This window comes from Varanus komodoensis, unplaced genomic scaffold (genome assembly GCF_004798865.1).
Source record: "Varanus komodoensis strain SLA01 unplaced genomic scaffold, ASM479886v1 scaffold25, whole genome shotgun sequence".
NCBI classification, from domain to species: Eukaryota; Metazoa; Chordata; class Lepidosauria; order Squamata; family Varanidae; genus Varanus; species Varanus komodoensis.
In genome coordinates, this window is record NW_025335661.1 from 10,384,359 (window position 1) to 10,396,203 (window position 11,845).

The 11,845-nt window shown below is 41.5% G+C and overlaps 1 protein-coding gene across 1 annotated transcript in view; it reads right to left on the reverse strand.

Moving 5' to 3' along the window:
• SLC9A9 (solute carrier family 9 member A9) overlaps window positions 1-8,935 on the reverse strand; it is a 332,462-nt gene extending 323,527 nt beyond the window's left edge. Inside the window, exon 1 of the mRNA XM_044432976.1 lies at window positions 8,655-8,935. Coding sequence (XP_044288911.1) covers window positions 8,655-8,829 — 175 coding nt within the window. The 5' untranslated portion in view covers window positions 8,830-8,935. The remainder of the gene's footprint in view (window positions 1-8,654) is intronic.
• Between the last annotated feature and the right edge of the window lie 2,910 nt (window positions 8,936-11,845).

Genomic DNA, 11,845 nt, shown 5'->3' on the forward strand with positions numbered 1-11,845 from the left:
ATGATTCCCAGATGTGTTTCTCTGTCCAAGTGCAAGCATTTCACTTGCTTTTCAATGAAGTGCTGAGCCCCCTTTTTCAGGCACACTTTGTGGTTGATCAGTTACTGACTTTAACTTTGAAAAGGCTGTATCCTCTCTTCCTATTTCAACATTCTAAGTGTACATCCAACACATTATTATTGTGTGCAACAAGAACCTATGATGGTGTCTTAGTTTGCAATCTGTATATTTATCTGCATCAACATGGTTGGAAATATTCACTTTGTTGTTGTTAGTTGCAAAGTCATGTCTGACCCATCACAACCCCATGGACAATATTCCTCCAGGCATTCACTCTGGACTGTGTCGTATAACTAAGAAAATCTCTGTCAGTATAAGAGGCATGTTCACATTTGGCAGAGGGTCTAGACAGGAATCCCTTTTCAGATTTGACATGTTTGGGACCCACGGTGCATGCTATTAGAATGCTAGTATACATAGCAAGTATGCTAGTATAAAAAAGCAGAGACATCACCCTGCCAACAAAAGTGCGTATGGTCAAGGCTATGGTTTTCCCCGTTGCAATGTATGGCTGTGAAAGCTGGACCATAAGGAAGGCTGAGCGCCAAAGGATTGAGGCCTTTGAATTGTGGTGCTGGAGGAGACTCCTGCGAGTCCCTTGGACCGCAAGGCAATCAAACTGGTCAGTCCTAAAGGAGATCAACCCTGACTGCTCTTTAGAAGGCCAGATACTGAAGATGAAACTCAAATACTTTGGCCACCTAATGAGAAGGAAGGACTCCCTGGAGAAGAGCCTAATGCTGGGAACAATAGATGGCAAAAGAAGAAGGGGACAGCAGAGGATGAGGTGGTTAGATGGACTCACTGAAGCAGTTGGTGTGAACTTGAGTGCACTCAGGGGGATGGGGGAGGACAGGAAGGCCTGGAGGAATGTTGTTCATGGGGTCGTGATGGGTCGGACATGACTTCGCGACTAACAACAACAACAATACATAGCAATGTTCATAATTAATGTTCATACATAGCAATGCTCATAATTCTTTAGAATTCAAAAATATTCTTTATGTATATGACTTATCATTTATTTCACAGTTCCAGAAGTCTATTTCTCCTTTGATACAGTTGATCAACACTTCTGACATATTAAAAATGTATAGGGTTCTTCTTACTGTTAGAGTAACTTCAGACATGTAGCAGACCCATTTTTGATTGTGTTTGTGTGCTAAATTGGCCCTGGGGCAATATCCTGACTTAAAATCTGGGAAAAAAATGTTTCGTGGCAGACTTGGATAGACATTTTGTTTTAAATTTTGTACCAGTTAGGCCAAATATTATTTGCCTGCCATGGCTGAACAACAGTATTCACAAATGAAACATTTGCTAGAATCTTCATTTAGCCCTGCATCATTTACAGTATCACAGTTATTGGAACCGTTTATTGAGGCTAGTCAGTTACTTTGATCCATGATTCATGTGTATAAGTATCTATTTTGGTGCATAGATATGATATATTGGGTCTACAGTGGGAACTGAATACAGAATTTGGATTTCTTATTTGGTCCAAGCAATGGATTGCTATTTCAACATCAATATCTCAAAGGGGAATGGACCTTAGATTACATCTTCTCCAACAAAAACTTGTTGTAAGCCACAACAAGTCATAAATAATAGTTTGTCTAAGTTGACCAACTGCTGGTGGGGTAACTACTGGACAACCTTCTGGGATGGATGGTTTAACTTGGACTCCTGCACTTAGCAGGGGGCTCAACATGAAGGCCCTCTGGCCCCTTCCAGTTCTACTATTCTATGAGTCTAATATTGCTAATTCTTCTTTTAATCATATGTTTTGGCAGTGTCTAGTAGTTCTCTCTTTTTGGATGGAAGCTATCATTTGATAAACTTTGTATTAGAACTTTATTTGATGTGTATATGTTTTTAAATTATCTATCTGTATCTTGCAAGACAGAACTTGGTCAAAATAAACAGATTTTAAAAGATCAATATTATCGCACCGGAAAGATAAAAGCTCACCTCATACCAAGTGATAGATTGAAGATGCAATGATTCTTACAATATTTACTCAGAAGACATACAGACACTATTCTCAGATAGACATATATACAGACATTAGGTCTGCCTTTGTTGAAATGTATGTATAATTAATACATCCAGACTTATGTTATTTGGATATTTATATATTGGTACTTCTTAATTTCAGGGATTTTTCTTGCTTCTGTTTTTGTGAAATTCACAATAAAATTAAATGGAGAAATGAGAGCCAAAAGAAAGAACCCAGGAGCCATGCAGACACGCACAATAGTTCACCACACACACGTACTCATTGTAATGTATTTTCTCACTAATGTCCCATCAAGCAAAAAACAGGCCAGTCAATATCAAGGGCAGCAAACAAACCAATTCTTTCTGTTATATATTTACTAGTACTTGGCTATAAAGGAATCTGAGATTTGGTCCAGAGGGGTAAAAAAGGTCCCTGTACATGCTGAAATTTATTTAGTCCACTTTATGGAAACAGTCCTCTAACAGTCCTCTTAAGGCACACTCTGCTTGAAGGGCTTTCCAGCTCATTCCCCACTTCAAAGTGAAAGAATCCCACGAAGGGAAAGCAGAAGCTTGGACATGTTACAGATAGTCCCTGGATGGAGACTGTTTCCTCACTGAGGTGACATGTATTGTATTTAAAACAAAGTAATTATTCCTAACTTTCACTATACCATGCGATAGGCAGATTTTCTGCAAACCTGTGTCTTCTTTTGTATTCTTTATATATGTATTTGTATTCTTTGTTTATGCTTTTCCTCTTTGTTGTAATGTATAACTGACCACCCTCCATCATTGATTTTGAGGAAGATTCCAGAACGGCTGGGAAATAGTTGTCCTCCTTAAGGGTTTTGAATGAGGCAGTTGACATACCTCCCTGCCAACCCAGCTAAGGATGCTGTAATCTAGATGTCTCTCTGTGTGTAACAGGGGTATCGATCCAAATATTTTGGCCCATGCCATTCATCAACCTCCCTGACCAACCACAATCTACAGTGGTACCTTGGCTCATGAATCAGGCCGCAAACAGACATTTCATAAAAATTTTGCTGCAGGTCATGAACTCCGCATTTGGTGACGATTGTGACTGCGGCCCTCTTCCCTGCCTGAGTGCGACCACAATCGTGCCCATCTATGGCCATGATCGCGGTCATGCTGTGGGGGTGGGGAGGTGGCCGCGATTGTGCCCCTCTTCCCTGCCTGTACAGGGAAGACAGGTGCGATCGCGATCATGCTGGGAGGGGGGGCAGATGGTCGCGATCTTTGTTGTTCTTTGTCACTTTGTTCCAAATTTTTGTGATTAAAAAAAAAATTGGTTACGGAATGGATTAACCTTATTTACACTGAACCTCATGAGGAAATTTGACTTGGCTCACAACCAATTTGGGTCGCGACCAGAGTTGTGGAACAGAAGTTTGTGAGCCAAGGTACCACTGTACTTGGACACGACACTCAGCCTCTGGGATCTTCCCCCAGGTGCCAATTCCAAGGGATGCTTGGAGAGTAGCAACAAAGGGGAAGGCTTTCTTTGTGGTGCCCCTCCTAGTTATAGACTAATCTCCCCACTGTAGACTTCCTAGTGCCAAATTTGCCATCCTTTCAGCACCAGCCCCTTTATGCATAGGTCTCCAAAGACTTGCCTGAACACCTGGGGATCTGGGGGGATCCACCATCTCAGATGTTTTTACAAAGTTGTTCTTTGTTTCTGTTTGTTTTTAGTTGTTTTAAACTTTTTTAAAATTTTTTCTGTTATTATGATATTATTCTACTACAAGTAAGTCCCAGTCAACTGAAATTCAATGTGATAATCACTGCGAAAGATGCCTGTGCTGGATGCAGGTTGCCCACCTTGCTCTTGCCCCACCTCCATGCCCACCCTTAGGGCAACAACAATGACAACCAACGGCTCTGATGCACAGGCACTCACTTCAGACTGGCTGGCGGGGAGATACTGAGAGCTGTGGTTCAACACATCTGGAGGTCAGCAGGGAAAGTGCTTTAGGCGCTTGTGTGATTCAGCATTCTTGTGCAAAGGGCTTCCGGAGGGCAAACAAAGGAACGAAAGGCAGAAGGGGTGCTGATGGCCTCTTGTTTGGCCTGGAATTTCAAGCATCCTTTACTTCCCAGCACAGGTGAAACAGCAGGAGAGTCAGGCTGCATCCTGGTTCTATCTCGGAGTCTGCCTGTCTAAAGATGACTTAGTTCAGCTTTTCCCGCCCTGGTGTCCTGCAGATATTTTGTGCTGCAGATACTGCCAGCTTTCTCACTCATTGACCAATCTACCTAAGGCTGATGAGAGCAGTGGATGGAGTAAAACGTTTGGGAGGCCTCAAGTTGCCCACTTTGGTGTAGTCAATATTAAACTATTTTTTTCACTTATATTGAAAAAATACCTCTTTGAAAATGCAGTTTTCAAATAAAGATTAAGATACATTGAAGTTATCTCTCAATAAACACAAACATATAAATAAAACATTTAAAATAAAACTAAATAAATGCAAATCTAAAGACAAATATTTGAAACACCATCTTAAAACAAACTTGATCAGGCCTGATCAAAGAGATGGGTCTTTAATCAGTACCTACAGCATACCATAGTGGGCACATCCCAAATACCACCGGGGGTGGGGGGGCATTTCATAGGGTGGGTGCCTGCTTCTGAGTTGCCATGAGATAGCAATATGCAGATCACAGCACAGGCACCAAATGCTTTTCCAATGATCTTAATGACTGCACAGGTCTATCCTCAGGGAAATGATCTGTCAAGAAAAGCAGTTCAGCAGTTCATGTGCCAACAGCAGGATCTGGCTTGGTAGCTAATAACCAAGCAGTATAGTCACTTCAACAATAGTATGCTGTGTACATAGCCAGGATGCCCACTCAATATCACAGCTGCCATATTTTGCACTAGCTGCAATTCTGAACCAATCTGCTGGGCACTAAATTGGGTAAGACTGCCTTACTTGCAACAAAGGGCACCTTAAATGCTAATACATCTATTTCCTCCAAACTAAACTTTTGTAAATATATTCCTTTTCATCAATACTAAAGCAGTGCTGCTTGTAAAATCAAGGGATTGGTCCAAATATACAGATATTATGTTTTCCTATCATACAAGTAAATTCTAGCTGCAAAATTCAAACTCAGCTATCCACTTCTTCAGAAATGAGAGGATCAAAAAGGATGCTTTGGACCGGGTAAGTTCTCCACATACATTTATGGGCTTGCTAGCTTCAATTATAGGAACAACCTGTAATCCAGCTAAAGTGCGGGGGGACTCAGCTGATCAAGCCTCCCTGGTGTAAAAAAGACGAATAGGACCAATGTTAATGGTGAAATTGCACAGTGGAGTTCATGAATATTTCAGAGGCGTCTCGGGATGGCAGTCTGGATGCAACTGCCAGCCACTCTACATAGGCAATAGAGTTTAAAAAGAAAGATGAAAATTAATAAACCCAAACATTCCTGAGCGATTCTTCATGACAGAGCAGATCCAGCAAATCTATCTAACAGACTTTTTATTCAAAAGCCACAAAAAGGGAAAGAGCTGATGGATTACAACTCTTATGAAAAATCACTGTTTTGTTATAAGAGATTTAAGCAGAATAAAAAGTAGAGTCAGACAGGTGAACAGGAGATGCTGCGTGGGAAAGGCACCACCAGGCGTGCAAAGGCTGCTGCAAGGCTTGGATATACTCTGCCAGTCCCCACTGCCCTCTCTGCCACCTTCTCCCTGGCGTACCAGTCCTGCATATCTTGTGCACTGCAATATTGCCATGCCATGCATTTCCACAGAAGTTCCCACATTTTTGGATCAGTGTGGCATGCATGACCAGTCACAAAAGAGTCATTTCGCAGAAGACAAACTGGCAGACTAAAGGAAGTGACTTCCCCAAGAACCTATGTACAAGGAAGATGTGGAGTCTGAAAGCCTAAACTAAAAACCCAGATAAAGGAGGTGCTAGAGGGCTGGTTTTCAAACATGCCAGCCTTCAGTCCTTCACCACCACCACCACCATCATCCAGGAGGTCCAGGTAGACTTCTGGAGACCAAGAGATGTGTCTGTGGGTACCACAAGGGGGGCTATCCAATGCCTACCTTACTCGACCAATTACAGCTAGTTAAAAACTAAACAGCCTCTCCAAAACCCAGGTAAAATAGGAAAAAACCCTATAAAACTAAAATCCAATATCGTGGAAAACTATAAACAGCACAGGAATTGATAAAGGATGCCATGGTCTTGAGTTTATAGGAGTTGAGTAGGGCTGCCAAGGGCAGGACATTCTGGGGATCCACTGATTCACAGAGTTGCCGTAAGTCAATTAAGCCCAAATGGCACATAAAGAAAACCAAATGTCTGGGCAGAAGGAAAAGTCTTTGCCTGGAGCAAGAAACCTAACAAAGTAGGTTTCAGGCAAACCTCTTTGGCGAATGCATTCCAGAAGACGGGTGCCACCTGGGAGAAACCCCTCTCTCATAGTTACCTGTGTAACTTCCTTTGCTGAGGACATCTGGAAGAAGGCTCCTGAAGATGACCTCAGGGTCTGAGCAGGCACACGCAGGAAGAGTTGTGCCGTTAGAAACTCTGGTCTCAGGCTATGAAGGGCTTAAAGGTCAACACCAACACTTTGAGTTGACTTGGAAATGGACTGGGAGCCAGTGCAGCAGGTGCAGCTGACGATGTATCGGCAACACATGGCAGAATCAGTCACTCCCAGTTACTCCCAGACCAAAATGTATGGTAGCCAGGGGACAGGAAGCTCCTTTTGTTCAGAGGGAGCAGAAATGCATTATATTGCAATATAATGCAATATAAAAGCATTCACTCATATTATGCTGCCAGCAAGATCAGTAAATTCAACAACATGACAAGAAGAACGGCTCCAGTTTCTTTGCATGCCTATCTGAAATGGCTGCATACAAAGTTTCCCCTTCTTTCCTCTGAACACTCTCCCTCTCCCTCTCCCTGCTTTAGTCAAGAAACCAAGTATGAGGTTTGCTTGTAGGTATGCCAAATCTGCTGCAGGATGGAAAACACTGGTGTTGTATTAGTTATCAAACTGAATTTGTTTCCTTGACAATTGTATAGGAATCAAGACTAAAACACCAGCTTTTTTGTCTGTGCCCTTTATTTTTTGTTCAAGGGCAGAAACTGTGTAAGCATTGAAGGACGCTGTTTCCTACATGCCATCATGGTTCCCAATATTCTCATGCGTACCATTCCTACCATCTCCTGCCCTTTGTAAACTGAGCATGAAAACCTGAGAGTTTGAAATCGTCCTAGGCATGGATTTCTTAAAAAAAATACTCAAATGTATATAGAATCTCCCTTCAGACCTTTGCATTGAAGCTGTCAAGGGGCAGTAAAGAGGCATGTTGCAGACTAGGCCAGTGCGTACAAAACCCCACCCTTGCTTGAGTTGATAGCTTTGCTGGGCTTCAAACCTGAACAGCCAGCATAAAGTTCTGTGCAGCATGGTTTTTCCCAAGCTAGTCACACTTTGCTTAAATGGTACTACTACTCTATTTTGTCTATTTGTGTGTTTATGGATTGATATAAATCTGATAGGGGAAGCTGAATAAATGAGAATGAATCCACCAGTGCGGTCTCTGATTTTCCAGGAACAAAGTGTGCAGTTGATGTAATAAATGAGTCAGTATTTTTTAAAAATCAGCAATTTTTAACACATTGTGACAGGGCTCTGATTCCTCATACATGAATGCTGATGCTTTTATTAAAATGGCTATATTCTTACGAAGTGTAACTATCATACACAGTCTGTAAACTATTGGATTCTGCCTGTTTCAATAGGGCAATGAAGGCCTATGGGGTGTGAAGACAAGGTTGCTGTGCAAGATGCAAAAACGTGACTTCATATCACACTGTGATATATAGCACATTAATACTTAGCATGTGGTTTTTCTAGCTGTGGGGTTCACAGAATTTCTTTCTGCCACGCAGCTTGCATATGAAACTCAGGAAACCCACATACACAAAAATATAAACTACAAGAGGGACGATGGGGGAAAATCTTTCATGACAGCATTCGGAGCGTCTCATTTTTCACAGCCTGTTTTCTGTTCTTTTGGTAAGAGCCCAGCAAAAACAACACAAATGTTCAGTTTGCTGAACTTACAACAGAGCATGAAGCTGAAATGTAGGAGAATTCTTCATTTTAATAAACGCTCAGTGTGTTGCCATCTGGCAGTTCGGTAGATAGATGTCACCCAATACTGTTCATCATAATCCTAAGAAATATTATCTCTTGAAGCCAGATCAGAGCTCCCAGGAAGCACACAAGAGTTTTGGAGATCTGCTGTGCTCAGTGAAGCCCATTATGTTGGCAGCATGCTTGTGACATTTACTTCCTTGACAAGTTATCCTCTAGCTGTTTCAGGAGAGGAGAGAGAGAGAAGGGATGGGTGCCTCGCATCTGTTACTTTACTGCACAGCTCAATAGACTTTTGACTTTTAAATTAATGCATTTTCCTTGTTCACACACTTTGTCAACACTTGAGCTCAAGTGTCTAATTATACACCTCATGCAACAAGTTTAAAATGCCATGGCACAACTTTCATCGGAACACTCACCGTAAACCATCGCGCCTCCAGTTTCATGCAAAAAGCGGAATCGGTGGTTTTTAAACAGCCAAATGGTAAGTATTGTCAGGATGAGTAAAAAGTTAAAAACCAGCAGCTCTACTGCACCCTGATGATAGAAGTGATCCTCATCTTTCACTGACCCCAATTTCCTTGACTTCTCCATTTCATCCCTATTTATTTACCCAGCTCTAAAAAAATGAACTCACAGAATGAGCTGAAAAATGCCAAACTCAAGAAAATACCATAGTTTAAAGCCCAAATATCTGCTTTCTTAAAAGAAAGTCTAGACAGCACTGAAATTCACAACAAGCACATCTGCTTTATTTGCAGCCTCTCGGCACACTGCCACAGCTCAGAATTCAGCTGGATTCTGGTTACAACTTCCTGTTTCCCTCTTAAAGTGCTCCTGTCTCTTTTTATCTTGAGGTTGCATCACTGTTTCTTACTTCACTGTGAGGGTTGGATGGTATCGACGGTGTTCCGCACTGCAAATAGTATTTTTGATATTACATTTTAAAGAACACCATCACCTATTGTAAAAATGCTGCATTTTAAAGTAAAGACAGTTAATAATCCAGAATAACTTAATAGTATAAGTCAGCACTGATATTTATATAGTTGTTTATCTATGCATCAATCTTTGAATTTCAACAAGGTTTGCAAATAAATTCTTGAAGACAGAGCAAAGGAGCATCTCTGTGCGCAGGAAGATGTCTGTTGGGGGAACCACCTGTAATGATTTCTAGGCAATTTTATCAGGGATTTCTGATAGTCAAAAAGAGTTCTGGAAAAAACATTGCAGATTGTTGCAAGGTTTTTCAGTTAGGATGACCATGTGACCTACTTCATGGAGTACAGTCCTTTAGGGTGGTCACTTAAGCATTTCCCCAAAAGGTGAAATGCATCACCAGAAAAGAGTATAGCAATTTGCATGACATCTGCATATACAAACATATATGAAATTTGAAAAAAATAACTATAGAAAGAAACACAAGACCTTTCACCATAGTGAAGCAGACCAGTAAAGGGTGTCTGGAAAGATCCTAGGAGATGAAGGACTTTTTTTCTGTCTAAACATGCACAGAATTGCACCCATAGGTGGCCTGTATGCTGGCTCAACCTACTGCCAATTTGCTAATTGCTGGTTGGAAGTTCCAAGGTCCGTGGTCTGCTCCCTTCAAGCTTCTGTCACTTCAAACTAGATATGGACTAGCCAGTTCTTCAAACGCAAAACACCTCCAAACAGGGGACTATCTTCTGCTAGCTGTTCAAAGCAGAGGACTGCACTTTTACAGTATGTCTTGGCCACCCTACAGTCTTCTGAATATCAGTTGGCTGATAGTTTTAAAGGTGCAATAATAAAACATGGGAATACTCATGCAGCCATTAATTAAAAAAATATAAAACCATGGCTACTTTCCTTCTTTGGAGCTATGCACAATGCACTGCAATTTCATGAAACTTTGTTTGTTTTGCTTTATCCTCTACAAGCTGCTTGCTCCACCTCTACACTTGTCTTCTTCCAGAGCTGAGTATGCAGTTCCCTCATGAAAATGAATTCTTCCAAAGCAAAAATGAAGCTGGATCATGCTGTGGTTGATCACCTCAGTAAAGTCTGAGGAATGACAGGATCTTAACGCTTTCTTAAAGTGTGCAGAAATGCATGTTCTGGCAATGCTCCCCCCTCAACCCTGCAAGAGTCCCAATTACCTGTCAGAGAAAGGAGATATAGAAAATGATAGTGCTGAAAAGATGGTTAAGTTAATGTTTCTCAACCATTTTTAAAACTTCTAAGATACAGCAATACTTACAGAATTAATATATTTGTTGTAGAGAAAATCAGAAATATGAAAGTAATTTGTAAACAGTTCAGTTATCTACTGACTTTTGGAACAGTAAGTTTAGCCTGTAATGATCTACTTCTTTGGCAATAATCTCCATTAAACTCTTTTGGGTCTGCATTGCTCTTCACATGCATATCCCACACTTCCTTTAAGGAGCGTGACACAGTTTAGATTGAGTTTCCAGGCTGTTTCTGATTTAGCTCGCAGGACTTGGAGGAGAGCCACACTAACCATTTTTACCAGCTTTGTAAAGGTTGACACATGATGCTCATCCCAAACCGTCTTCCTCACAGTTTTTCCACCTTTATAGTCCAGATTTCTTCAGACCAGTCACATCACAATGTTTTTATATGGTGTGTTTTTTCTGACGTACCTATTTCAGTGTGTGCTGAACTTGTGATATTGCTCTGGGAAGAGGAAGGATGGCTTCCGTAGGCCTGGGGAGGGTGGAGCAGTATGTTAAGGAGCAGTGTCCGATCCAGTTTAGACAGAACAGCAGCAACTCTGAGGAGATGAGCCCAATCCGCCTTCAGTTGCTTTCTTGCCTTCCCCAGCCCGTGATGTCCCCTTCTGATTTGCCCAGGAAATGGAGAATAAGTGCAATGTTGTTTCCCCTTCTCCTCTTAGGCAAACCAGCACAGGAGAGGGGCTGCACTTACTTCTGGGGGTGAGTGGTGCACTTATCCCACTGTCTTTAATCCATGGGAAGAGGGGGAAGGGCAATAAGTAGGATCGCTCCTCCGCTTCTTCTATCCCCATTGCCTTATCTCCCTCCCTCCCTCACTTCTTTTTCTCTTTTGAGGGGACAGGACCGGCTGTCATTTTCCCAGTGTTAAAAAAATCACCAGTCCCCTGCTCCTGCCCATAGCTTAACAAAGGAAAAAAAATCCTTTAAAAATGATCCTATCTCGGCACACATTCCCTTTCCAAATTGCTCTGGCTTCAGCTGCATTTGGGTCTGATGCTAGCTCATGCCTTGGGGTGATGGCAAGCACTTTTCTTGATGTAACCCATTTTTAAAAGTTACTTTCAATGATTTTCATTAATATGTGCATTTTCACATGCACTTTTATATAATTTTAATTCTGTTGCAAAATTCTGAAAGTGTGAATTTTAAGTGAGAACAGAGTTTTTGCATACTGGTAAACTTGGGTATGTTCAAATGAGAACAGAACAAATGTTTCCTCCAGTGGTGTAATTGTATTACAGGTATGCCTGCCCTCTTCCTACAACCTCCTTCCCCTGAAAATCTGCTGCAGAATGCAATAATTGCTAAGGAATTTTGCTTCTTCTCAGCATTTCTTGTGGGAAAATAACCACTCCAGAGCTGATGAC